The 13,985-nt window shown below is 28.2% G+C and overlaps 1 protein-coding gene across 1 annotated transcript; it reads right to left on the bottom strand.

Moving 5' to 3' along the window:
* Nucleotides 1-313: 313 nt before the first annotated feature.
* LOC117170084 lies at nt 314-7,079 on the bottom strand. The gene is made up of 6 exons (XM_033356608.1): nt 7,001-7,079; nt 4,126-4,170; nt 3,546-3,602; nt 1,621-1,722; nt 791-916; nt 314-462 (listed from the first exon to the last, which is right to left on the bottom strand). The coding sequence occupies exons 1-6, from the start codon at nt 7,077-7,079 to the stop codon at nt 314-316; spliced, it is 558 nt and encodes a 185-aa protein (XP_033212499.1).
* Nucleotides 7,080-13,985: the final 6,906 nt, after the last annotated feature.

The following is a 13,985-nucleotide window of genomic DNA, read 5'->3' as shown; positions in this document are numbered from 1 at the left end:
AGTTTGTTCACCAGTAAAGTAGCAGTTCTTGGCGGCTGATTCCTAACTCAGCTGGACTTCTGCGTAGATGTATTTTTTTAGTAACAATTCTCGGCGACTTTGCTTAATAATATCTAGCATATCTACAGGTCAAATAATGTGGGAGAGGACAGCAATTGTACCTAAGACCCTATATTAAAAGGTACAGATGTAAACTCGTTTTACTGAATATCTCAGATTCTTTCAAAAGCAGTTTTACAGTTTCCTGGTCTTTATTGCAATGACAACAATATTACCCTAGCTTTGGATCAAATTCAGTTAAAGTTCGTCATGTTCACGGCAACACTTGTATCCGCTCTTCTGGAGGTAGTAACATAAACGACCCCGAGCGAAATAATGCATGAGCAAATTTACGGCGAATTAATAGATCATGAAGATGAAGTTCTTTCGTCTTCAATTCCACTATCATATTGTTCTTTATTGCTGAATCAATATAAATTTGTATTGAATTAGAAATTAAGCAGTGAACTCATGAAATAGTAAAATTTTAGCATTTCACTAATACAGTCAAACTCGGACACAGCGCGCCCGGAGATAGTAATTCCGAGAATTGACGCCCAGGCGCGGCTATGGGTGGGACGAGTTGTGGAGATTCGGCAGTGCTCACACAGGCGTGACAAAACAAAGCTTTTTACGTTCGGAGTTAGACTATCTCTGGTTCCGTTAGGTTAGGTCAGGTTCATGGTCAGTCTCAAAACCGCGACTATCTCCGAGTTTCAATGTATTAAAAAAATGAGAATTCTTTAATTACCTTGATGACCCAGTTTAGGATATACTTTGCAAATCACATTAGGATATACACATATTCCAATCAAAAGTGAACCACGGTAGATCTGATCATCTGGTAACGGCTCGACTATGCTTCCATCATGTGTTCCTGTTTAAGTAAGAAAAATCTAGTTACTAACTACACTCGACTCCCGATAAAAGAGCGATGATCCAGGAAGAACCCGCGGTGTCGAGGGATGGTCGTTCAACCAATCAGCGGCGTAGCGACAAAGGGGCAGTAAATGGTAACTCACGCGCGTCCGGTGCCTAATAAGTTCTACGCCGCTGACTGCTTAAGTTTCAGTTCCCCCTATTGGGGATCAAGACTACTTGCAAAGCCATCTCTGAAACAGTCCTTATATCGGGAGTTAAGTTTATTTGAAAAGTTTAAAACTTTATTATCTTATAACTGCTAAATTTTATTAAATTACGAGTCTACGAAAAAAATGAAGAGGTTTCAAGGAAACATTGGAAAATAAATGAAAATTAATTAAAATTTAAGAGATTCTTAGCGATTTCATAGATCTCAAGGGATTGTAAGGTATTTTCAGGTATATCACACGATTTCAAGTATTTTATCTATTCTCCAGACGTGCCAAGGGATAGTTTTCCTAGAGAATAGTTGAATTTAAAACAAAATAGTTAAATTCTTAATAAAAATTTAATTTTTATTAAAAGAAAACAAATTTTCAAAAAAATACACACATTTTTGACCGATTTGGTCAAAAATGTATGTATTTTATGACTCAAGGAATAATAATATTTTAGCATTTCACTAATGGTATATGAGAAAAATCAGTATTTTTTAATTACCGGGTGCCATAATTTCTTCAAGCGCCCCATCAGGAAAACCTAAACTACGCATGAGTTCCTCATTTATTTCGAAAGTGGGTTTCCTTGCTGGACCTCGTGTACCTGATCAAGTAAAAAAAATGTACTGAAAAACTATTTCAAGGATTAAAAAAGTTAATTGTCTTATAACTAATAAATTATACTTAATTTCGAGTCTATTCATAATTATCTAAGAAATTAAATTTTTTGTCTTATTTCTGAATTCCAAACGTTTTTTATTTTTCTCCAATTATACTCGATCTAGAAAGCTGAATTTCTTGACATCTTGTACAATACCTTCTAATCCCTACATACGAAAAAAATATTATAGAAAATGTAGTATAGGCCCATTGGGATATTCCTATAATCTATTTTTCTTATAATATTTTTGCGATTGTAGACAAATCTCATGGCAAATCATTATAAGAAAAATAGTGTAGAAATGAAGAATCTTCGAATATTGAAAGAGTAGCTACAAAAAAAGAGAGAGAAACAACAATCGAAAAATTTGTTTATTTAACGTAGTATCTTAAACATATCAGCTGCTTTTATGGATTCTCAAAGGATTTCAGCTCCCAGCAATTTAAAAGTTTGCAAGGGATTTTAATGTTTTCCAAGGAATTGCCAAATATTCCACAGAGATTTCTGAGTATTTAAAAGAAAAAGAAAAAATTTTTTCAAATTAAATTTAAAGAAATTCCTTGCAATTTCAAATAATACAAGGGATTTTTAATATTTTCGCGGATCTCAAAAAATGTTTTAAACACTTCAAGGGATTTTACAAGATTTTTACCTATTCTAGTGATGCGAAAGGATTTGAAAGATCTTCGTATAATTTCCGAAGATTTCCATGAATTTCTAGAGAAATTTGGAAAATAAATTAAATTTCATTGGAACGTAAAGAATTCTTAGCGATTTCATAGTTTTCGAGATATTTTAAGGTAATTTAAAGAATTTCATGAGATATAAGGAATCTCATTAAATATCCAAGGATTTTAAGGAATTTTTAAAATTTCAGTTCCAGAATATTAATTTTGAATAAAAAAGTTCACTCTCAATTAATCAGTTAATTGTTATAAAAAACAGTTCATTTTTTATCTGAAAAACAATTTTCACAAACAAAAAAAAAAGAAAAATTTTTGAGTTCACGTATGAATTTTCATTCAAAAAAATCAATGTTTAAGAATGTATTACAACTTTCAATCAAGTAGTGGAATTTTAAGCCAAGGAGGATGAATTTTTAACGCAAAATTTAATAGTTAATATTTTAATTAAAAAAATTTTAATTTTGACTAAAACACATTTTGATATAACCAATAGAAGCATTCTACAAAATAGTTGCATCCTTAACTAAAAAAGATTCTTTTATAACAAAACATTTGCATTTTCAATCAAATTGTAACTTGAACAATCTACTAAACTGTCGAATTTTCAACAAAGTCATTTATTGTGGTTGTGCAATAAACGAATAATAATTATAAATAAAAACTATAAGAAATTATCAAATTTTAAATCAAAGAACAATTGTTTATTTTTAAGGATAAGCTACATTTATTATTAAACATGCTGCATTTGAACTCTAAACAAAGCTTCTTCATGAAATGTAATAAATTTTACTATTAATTGCTACATATTGCCAAAAATGCGTTCAAAGATTAAATTATGTTTGTTGAATGGTACACTGAAAAAGAGGTTTGCTGCGCCAACTATTAGGTTTGTAAGATATGGTACTGCTATTTTTTTTAGTTACGACAACCATTTACTTAGTTGCTGGTACGAACTAAATAGTCACGGCAACTAATGGAATTTTTCAGTGTAGATTTAGGAATTTGTGTAGGAAAGAAACTAGAAGTTTTGGAAAAATTCTTTAACATTTGCCTTAGATTGTCTTTTAGTTTTTAAATTACCTGGTGCTGGTGGACTGCGTGACCTTGGTGACGACGGAGTGGGCGATGAAGAGGATTCTGTAAAAAGAAATATAGGTTTATAAAAATTACACATTTTGCATAATTATTCTCAAATATCCTAAAAAATATGACTCTTAACAAGAAGCACGACTTTTTAACCAAATTTTTGAATTTTTAGCAAATCTTTCACTTCAACGTTGAACACATTTTCTCCGAAAATTTAATAAATTTCTCTATTTAAAATTGTACCTCGGGTAAAGAAAATCGAAAACCCAGCTAATTTAAATTGTAATATTGACTCAATAAAAAAATGCGTTCAAAGTTCAAGTAATGCAAGTAATCCATTTAAGTTTTTCCGTAACCAAATTGCAAAATAAATTATTTCCCTTATTAGATCAACATCAAATACGACAAAGATGTTAAATAGCAATAAATAGTTTCTTTTAATTCACTATAAGTTAACACTATTTTATTAAATACCTTTAAATTCGCTTATATAGGTCTTAATGCTCCGAAAAATATACGCTTTGACAAAATTCTTTAATATTTGTTTTAGATTGTAAATTAGTTTTTCAATTACCTGGACTGGTTGCCATTGGTGATGATGCTTTGGATAGTGATGATTCTATAAAAAGAAATATAGAGACTTTTTTTTTTAATTTAATAAAAGCGAATTTTCTACATAAGAGCTGAAATTTTAAACCCAGAATATCAATTTTTAACCAGAAAATGTTAATTTTCAAACTATTAGTTAAAATTTCAAGAAACTAGTTAAATTTTCAATTTAAAAAATTTGAGCCTTGAAAAACAGATTTTAAAGGAAAATTATGGATCGCCTGTTTTTTTTATCTTAAATAGAATTGTAGACACAGTGAAAAAAAAAGTTTTAACTAAAATTATGAATTTCCAGCTAACAAAATTTACATTCAAGTATGAGTAAGCACTATTTTCATAAATTACCTGAACCAGTAGTCCTTAATGATGATAGATTGATTGATGATTCTGTGAATACAAATATGGGTACTTTTTATTAACAAAAAGTCGTGAAGTTAAATTTTATTTAAGAGAAATAATTTTTAATAGGAAAACCAATTTTCTAAGAAACAGATTAATTTCGTATCAAATTGTTGAACTTTTTACTAAAGGGTTGAACTTTCAACCCCATCATATGAATTTTCAGCAACAAAGTTCATTCTCAACCAATCAGTTGAATGGTCAACAAAATAGTTAAATTTCAAGTTAAACAAAATAACTCTCAAACAGAAAAAAAAGAATTTTCAAGAAAAATTAGAAATATTTAACTAAAAAATTTCACTTTTAAATAAGTGGTTCAAGTTTCATAATAGGGTGGTCCACAAATTTATTGGAAATCTTTTTTTTCAACTGTCATGCATACCACCTGAAAATTGGTTTGAATCCACACAAAGATTAACCCATTTCTTAAAAATAAATGATATTTAGAAGGTACACAAGCCTCATAAAATTTAACACGTATTCCCCATAAGAAAATAATATTTTTTTGTCAACTTTATTCAGGATCAGCAATATTGGCTTAATCAAGTTGAAACGCAGCATTTATCTCCACAATTCTCCACAGAATAGCAGAAAAATATTACTTATTTTACAATTTTCAATTATAGTGGATTAGTAATTAATTAAACTTAACAAAAGCAATGTTCAAACAATCTATTATTATTTTTAATAATATTCTGTTTGCTCAATGGTCGAAAGTTCTGGGTTTGCCTGAAATTTATAACTATTTGTCTATTGCTTATTCGGAATGGCTTAACAATAAATTGAATTAGGCAAAAATAATTGTTTCAATAAATTAATATTGTTGATAACTATCTTTATTTATATTATTGCCAGATAATTGACAATTGAGATTTCGAAAATTCATAAAATGTTCTATATGGATCATATTAAATGTGAATGTTCCTTGAATTAGTTACTAAGAGCCCTTTTGCTGCAATTGATATAATTATTTTTTCCTAACTAAAAAGTTAAAGAAAAGCTAAAAAATGTCAGAAGAATTCGCAGCTTTCTATCATTAATCTAAGAGAAGATAGTTGTAAATAATAACAAATTGTTCAAACAACTATGTTTGTCAGCTGGAATTATTTATTACTAACTAAGTAAAAATTGGGTCTAGAGATAAAAATTTCAAAAGAACCCAAACCATCTAGCAATTATAAAGAAAAAGATCATTATAAACAACTTTATAAGCAACCTTCTAGCATTTTTTAAATTGAATTTAATTAAAAATATAAATTTGTACAACTTTCTAACTCTATTCTGAAAGAACATTGATAAAAACATTAATAAATTGTGCAAACATTTTTTTTAAACATCCAATTATCAGCATAAAGTAGCCTTTTATGTACTACAAACAATGTGAATTAAGAGGAAAGTTTAAAATAATCATAATTAGCACCAAAAACTCGTAAATCCCATTTTCTTGATTTATGAGGTTTTTAGGATCATAGAAAATGTAATATTTTTTGGGTCAAATAAAATTTTCGAATAGTAAGCTCCACTTAGCTTTTATTTGAAGAAATCTGGTTAATAAATTACGCGCCTTATTTAAAATATACTTAATGTAGAATTCAAACGTTTTGGACACGTTACTGATCCGATATGACTACAATGCACTCTTCAGTGGTTTTGCAAGCCGCTACTTTTCAAATTTGAAATAAAAAATTAGAAAAAAATACAATAAAGTGGTACCTCGAATGTGTTAGAACAATTCAAAGATTTCGTTCTTGGTTTTCTACTATAGAATAGGCTTTGGGTCCCAGCGGAGCTAGAGAAGATTTTTTTCCCAACTTAGGAATAAAATCAATATAAAAAAATATTTACATTTCAAACTCTCAATTAAAAATTCTAAAATTGCACTAATTTATTGTGAAATTTTACAGATTTGATTCGGTTAAAGTGGGCACTAAAAATTAGTAAAACATTAGTAAAACATTACTAATTTAAGTGGCCAAGATATTTCCTAATTAAGTAGTAGAAAACTAATTGCTTGCTCAAAAAGACAATGTTAGTCTTATTTGATGCTATAAATATCCTTGCATAGAATTTTCAAATTCAGAAAGAAGGGGTCTCAAAATTGTCTAAAATCCGCTTCTTTTTGAATTTTTATCAAAAATGGCTGGTTAGCGATCTCGTGTTTTCTTTTAGGACCTAAAAAAAGTGTACGAAATATCGATTTGATTCGTTCAATTTTTCAACTCGATTCACATAATATTGAAGATTTTGAATTAAATTTACAAATCCAAATTTTTTTTAATGGAAAATACATATTAAATTTCATGGGGCTTCCGTTACCCCTTAATATCATATTTTAAAAACAATAAAAATGAATTTAATTTTGTGTGGATCTACACAAATTTCCGGGCGATATGCATGAAAATTCGAGAGAGCAAAATTTGGACCACCCTACGGTCAAATACCTTCCCCTTTCCAACGTATTGTGGTGAACAGTAGTTGCTCAAGTCTCATTCCAAGCAATTCTGCTCTTTGTACCAACATTTTCCTTTTTTTCTCAAAAAATAATGCTTTTTTAAAAAAAGGTTTATATAACATAGAAACTATATTTTTAAAACAGTTTACTTTCACTTGATCAGTTCAAATAATACACGTTAAATGTCAAATTCAACCTTTTTATTTTTCCCTTCACTGAATTGCAAAACAAATTATTGGGTGAAACTCTGTGTTATTCATTATATAAACATTAAAATACCAATAAAATGTTGGATAGCCATAATAAGTATCTTGCTTTAAGTAAACTTTAAGTAAATATTATTTTATTAAATACTAAGGGAAAAACTAAAAGTTTTCGCAAATTTCTCGAATATTTGATTTAGATTGTATTTTAGTTTTTAAATTACCTTTTCCTGGTCTATGGGGTGTCCTGGGTGTTGATGGATTTATTGATTCTTTAAAATGAAATTTTTTAATGAAATAAAGATTCCCTTGTTAATCGCTTTTTTTAAATAAAATAAAAAAATTAAATATTTCAATCTACTTAAAATTGTACCGTTTCTCATATTTCAAGTAAAAGACTTTAAAATTAAAAAATTAAAGAACAATATCATACATACATTTGTGCTAAGGTAGGGATTTTAATTTTATAGAAATAAAACTGTTAATCTAAAGTTTGTTATATATTGTAGAAAATTTTGTTTTTCAAGTTACCTGGCCTAGTTGCTTTTGATATTGATAGATTGGATAATGATGATTCTGTTAAAAAGAAATATAGAGATCTCTAAATTAGATAACAAATATAGACGTTTTTATTTGCTGAAAATGGCACTGCCGCCAAGTTTCAAGTGATTAATTCTTTGAAATCTAAATCTAATTATTAATATTACACATACATTTTTGCTGAAAAAATTAATTTTGTATTATAGAACTGATAGTGTAAATCCATTATTTGATTTAAATTTCATTTTAGTTTCTAAATTACCTAGACTAGTTTTCCTTGGTGATGACTGATTGGATGTTGATGGTGATTCTGTAAAAAGAAAAATAAGGATTTTTTTAAATGGAATTTTCCAAGGAATCCCAGAGTTAAAAGGGTCCCCTCGTTAATAGTTTTTTCTTAAAATTATAGTAAAAATTTCAAAACATTATATTTTGAAGCGCTTATTTAAATCGGCTTTCAATATTGAAAACGATATTGATATTTAAAAATTTTTCCACTAAGTGAAAATAGAATTCTTAGAAGTCCATACAAATGTTGTATTATTTAGGTATTGGAATTAAAAGCATTATTTTTAAAACTTTTTGGTAATATGCTGCATAGGGTGGTTCAAATTTATACCTGTAAGAAATCGACTTTCGATTTTGATTGCTTAATTTCCGCCTCCCCCATTTTTTCGTTTGTCGGAAAAAGAAATTCTTTTTTTTTCAAATCGATCAACATTATACCCCCACCCCGGACTTTTGAAATAAACATATGATTTTAAATATTAAGCTTTTGTTTTCCAAAAGAATGAAAAACGGAAGTAATTGTTGTAAACTTTTTGCCAATTCCAGATTAGTCACCTGTTAACGAATGTTTCGAGATTAATTTCCATCCAATAACTTTTAATATTGAAAAAACCGCAATTGCCTTATAATGTTCCGGGAAAATGCCCCGAAAATAAAAAATAGAAATCTAATTTGAAGTCCATGCTGACAACTGTATTTTTCAATAATTTCATCAATTTTACTATTTCAAATTGTAAGTTGTGCAAGGAAAATCGTAAATATGACTATTTTGCGTTGTTATATTTACTAAATACCACAAAAAAGCTTTTGGGAAAATTCTTTAATATTTGTTTCAGATTGTATTTTAGTCTTTAATTACCTGATGCTGGTGGATTGTGTGGTCTTGATGATGACGGATTAGATGATGCTGATGATTCTGTGGAAAGCAATATAAAATTTTTATGTTAAAAACATTTTTTAACGAACCCGAAAGTTAATGGTCGAAAGAAAAACGTCCTCGCTAATCGTGTTTCTTTAAATAAAATAAAAAATATACAAGTTTTAATTTGCCGAAAATTGTACCCGGTTGTCATATTACGAGTAATTCTTCTAAATTCCCAAGCAAGTATATATATATTTTTTTTACATTTTTTCAGTTACGTTATAGGTACATATTTTTTTCAGTTCAAGTTCGTTAGGATAAGAAAATACTGATTGATAAGAGACATAGTGCAAAAGATTGCAAAAAATAGAAATTTTACTATTATTAGTACACAGCATCTGAATTATTTACATAATGTCCAAATCCGCTGAAAAAATATTTAAAAATTATAAAACATGGCAAAAATTCTTAATAACATATTTAAAAAATCCTTAAGAACTTCAAAACACAAGTAAAAAATTCTTTTGAATTCAAAAACCTAATCACTAAACGAACTGTTCCTCTAGATCACATTATGGTTTCACTAGATGTTTCATCTTTATTTACAAATGTTCCAATAGAATTAGTTAAAAATATTGTTCTCAGTAGACAAATAAATATAAAGAATTATGCTGACTTACCATTAAATGAATTTGAAAAAGGGATAGAATTCTTAATGACGAAAACAGTTTTTCAATCTAACAATGATTATTATAGACAGGTTCATGGTACTCTCATCGGCTCTCCAATTTCACCTATTTTGGCAGATTTAGTCATGCAAGACTTAGAAAATACTGTTATTAATAATTTAGATTTTAATTTACACACATTTTTTAGATATGTCGATGACATTTTAATGATTTTACCAAAAAACAAATTAAAGTACGATTTGAAATGTGAAAGTCATAAAAGCTAATGATGGAACTATCATTACTGATTGGTATAGGAAGGGCACTTATTCAGATAGATATATAAATTTTCTTTCTAACCATCCAATTCAACATAAAATAGCTACTGTTAAAAATTTAGTTGACACTATGTATAAATTGTCACATGAGTCTTTTCACAATACTAATATTGCTTTCATTGGAAATATTTTGTTTTTTAATAATTATCCCAAGGAATTTGTTCAAGTACATATTAAAGACAAATTGAAAACATTTCAAGAACACGATACATCACACTTAAATTCAGGAACAGTTAATTATTTTGAGTCCAAATTTTTCGTGTCTATTCCTTTCCATGGTATTTTATCGTTTGAAATAAAAAAAAATTTGAAAGATTTTGATATTAAAACAGTTTTTAGAATTGATTCCCAATTTAAGAGTTTCATAAAGTTAGGTGAAGATGTTTTGGACAATTTTAATTTGACAAACGTAGTTTATAAAATTGAATGTTTAGAATGTAAAAAGTGTTATATAGGTCAAATTGAAAGATTAGTGTACACTAGGATTAAAGAACACCATGACAATTTTAGACAGAGTCCAAAAAATCCATAAAGTGATAACAAAACACCTGGTTCAGAATGGTCATGAAATAGATTGGATAAATGTTCAAGTTCTACACCATGAGCCTAATAAATTTAAAAGATTGGTAGTTGAAATGTTTTTCATTAAGAATGCAGGTGATAAATGCCTGAATGTAGTAACTGATCTCAAACATTATAGTCCTTTCTATAACATAATCTTAGATTCTTTTATTTGATTTCCAATTTTTTTATACTCCTATTCTTATTAGTTAAATAATCAATTATATGAAATTATCAATTATATTCAACTTCAATATTTTTTCCTATTGAACCTTATACTTCGAAATTATAGTTACACTACTGATATCTCATCCTTTGTACACCATCTCTCTCTATTTTCTCGTTTTCAATACCAAACGTTAAAATGGAGCAGAATGCAAATTTCTGCTCCTTAATTTTTTTAAATGACCTTACTGATATACAATTGAGCATTCGTCACAATTTTGACGAAACATTAATCCTAACCGAAAATTTTATAACAAAATTTTTTAACAAACATAAAAAATGACATCCAGGTAACATAAGAATTGAATTATATTTTCTAACCTCATTTGTAACAAAATGTCAAATTTTCTTTTTTTTTGTTCTCATGTCCTTTAGTTTTAATAACTATCTCATTAAATTTCACAATATTTTTATTATAAAAAAATGTTATTATTTTTTTTTAACAGACTAATTAATTGAGAATTAGAACCTGAAAGGATGGTTCTTTCAATTTCACAACTTAAATAGACCTTAATGAAGTTTTATTCCTGATGAGGAGAGTATTATGCTCTCGAAACGTTGGAAGTGTAATCTTCAATAAAGGATCTAACATCCATTATTTTAATTTTTTGTCTGAAGTAAGTCATTTTCACTAAAAAATAACCACAATACAATATAAAAACAACTCAGACAAAAGAACACCAACAGCAAATCAACAACATCGATTTACAATAAGTATATTTAACATTCGATAATTATTTCAATATTTTTAAAAATCGCTTACTTTTCACGATTTTGTGGTAAGAAACATTATACATTCAACAGAATACTTAAATGCTCAAGTAAAAAAGATTAATTTGATATAAAAATCAGAATTTTCAACCAAAAAATTAATTTTCTACCAAAATAGACGAATTTTCAACAGAATGCTTACATTTTTAAACAAATAGTTTAATATTCTACCAAATTCTTAAATATTTAAGTTAAAAATACAATATCTTTAGAAGACAGTTAAATTGAAAAAAGTCGGTTTTTTCACGACAACGGATTAATTTTTATCCAGGCAGTAAAACTTTTAACCCAAAAAGGTGAAATTATTTTTTAAAATACCTTTGTATCCGCCTAAATAGTACTTCATGGAGGAGAAAAAGTAGAAGTTGTCGCAACATTTTTTAATATTTGTTTTTGAATGTATTTTGAATTTTAAATTACCTTGTTCTCGTTCAGGGGGTGTCCTTGGTGATGATGGATTTATTGATTCTGTAAAAAGAAACATAGGGATTTTAGGTTACAAAATTGTTTTAACAAACCGCAAAGCTAGAAAGTAGTAAATACTATAAATAGTAACTTTTCAGGAATCAGAGGGGTACACATTTTTAAGACAAATAAAAATTGTTTAAATAATTTCGAAATGTTCTAAACAAAAATATATTACACTTAATATTGGTAAAATATTCTATTACTTTTAGAAAATTCTGATTATTTACATTTATCTCGAGAAGTAGAAAATTACTACTGTATACTGGAAACATATTGTTTGAAAAAATAATAATTGCTTTAAAAATCACTAAATATTTTTTAAATACTTAGAAATTTCTCACTTATTAAATCAAAATGATAATTGTTGAAAAAAAATAAAAAACTCCCGTGTTTATCGTGGATTTTATACAGGGTGTCCTAGACTCAAGTGTCGCGACTTATATGGCTATATAAACAAACAAAAAAGAAATCGAAAATTCCTTTTTCAAAAATACTTTGAAGTTTTAGTTTGTGAGTTATAGAATGTTTAAGCTGGACCAATCAGGAGCGCCGCATAAACAGCCGTGAATGCGTGAACGCTAGACCATCGTAGTGGTATTGAAGAGAGTATCGAGGTGGGGTTAGCGACGAGAGAACAGCGCTCACTACACTACATTAGACTCCCGCTCACCCATGCATAACTGTTTATCCCTTGCTTCTGATTGGTCCAGCTTAAATATCTTATAACTCAAAAACTAAAACTTCAAATGATTTTTGGAAAAGGAATTTTCTATTTATTTTTTTTATTTGTATACAGCCATAGAAGTCTGGAAACTTGAGTCTGGGACACCCTGTATAAAACCACTATATATCACTTTAAAAAAAAGTTTAATTTGTGCAAAAACTGACCAGGTTTTCGAAAAAATAGTAAAGATATTCTTAATCAGGTGGATTTGTTACCTTTTGAACAAAAGTTATCTCTGGGACTTTGTAGTGCATACAGAAGTGTTAGTGGACTAATAATAAATATTTGTAACAGTAAACTCAAGATGTTTAAATGGAAACTGAATTTATAAGAAATTATTGTATATAAATTAATATAATCCTTCATCCAATAAGTGAATAATTACATAGCAAGATGAAATACCTATACAATGATCAGAACAAATGTTTTAATTGTTTTAAATTGAGAAATTAATTTTGAAATATAGTTTTTATCTAGTTTAAAGATGCTTTAATTTATGGTTTAATTGGCATTATATTATATTCTACTTACGAACAGAATGGAGAAACACCAGAAACGTGAAGAGCATTGTTAAGGCCGAAAACTTCATTTTAATAAAGACACAAAGAAACGTTCTTTAAAGAAATTCTCGCGCTGTAATTAGATGAATCTTGAATATTTTTCACTTGTATATGCACTAGTCCTTATCTCACTCTCGAAAAAAAAATTCTCGTCTACGGGTAAACCGCTGATTGGATTGTGCGTGAAGCGTATTCTTATTGCCATAAACTTGACAAACTTTATATGTGCATGAATTGCCCAGGTGTTCTGAAGATCAGATTCACAATCAGTTTTACAACCAGTTTTACCCATTCTTAGATATTTAAAGACAGGTTTTAAACAATCGGAGCCTTGGTAGAGATAAATTTGTATCAGCAAACATACTTTGATTAAAAATGATTGTCATTGTATGGCAAACTATTTCAAAAGAGTCTCAAAGTTTAAATAAAGATAGCATTGTTTTTGTAAAATCATCTGGCAATGGAATGACTTTATCTAGCGATATTAACCAAACTTTTTTGAAATTCGAATGACAACCGTTTGAAAGTTAAGATGCTGGTGTTGAATTTGCGTATGTTGGAGTTCTTTTATTCGACGATTAAAAAAACATGTAACTATAAAGCCCAAGGTTTTTTTTAGCCTAATCAGCATTTTAAAATCTTGCGCACAACAATAAGCCAAATCTTGTCAATTGTTTCTATATATTTATTTAACATATGAAATCAACAGCACATAATAATCTTTAAATCTGGGCCAGGGACGCCAATAAATATCACGTGATAACGA

Source organism: Belonocnema kinseyi, chromosome 3, assembly GCF_010883055.1.
Source record: "Belonocnema kinseyi isolate 2016_QV_RU_SX_M_011 chromosome 3, B_treatae_v1, whole genome shotgun sequence".
In the NCBI taxonomy this organism is placed as follows: Eukaryota; Metazoa; Arthropoda; class Insecta; order Hymenoptera; family Cynipidae; genus Belonocnema; species Belonocnema kinseyi.
The sequence above is the reverse complement of the archived record's forward strand: the minus strand, read 5'-3'. Positions and strand labels throughout refer to the sequence as shown.

Bases quoted from the DNA above. Each gene is read 5' to 3' on its own strand.
- LOC117170084 (XM_033356608.1), bottom strand. From the start codon at position 7,079: ATGTTGGTACAAAGAGCAGAATTGCTTGGAATGAGACTTGAGCAACTA. The intron at 4,171-7,000 runs GTATTTGACCGT...TTCTTTTTATAG, and splicing joins AATACGTTGGAAAGGGGAAG to AATCATCACTATCCAAAGCA. The intron at 917-1,620 runs GTAATTAAAAAA...TTACTTAAACAG, and splicing joins TGAAGAAATTATGGCACCCG to GAACACATGATGGAAGCATA.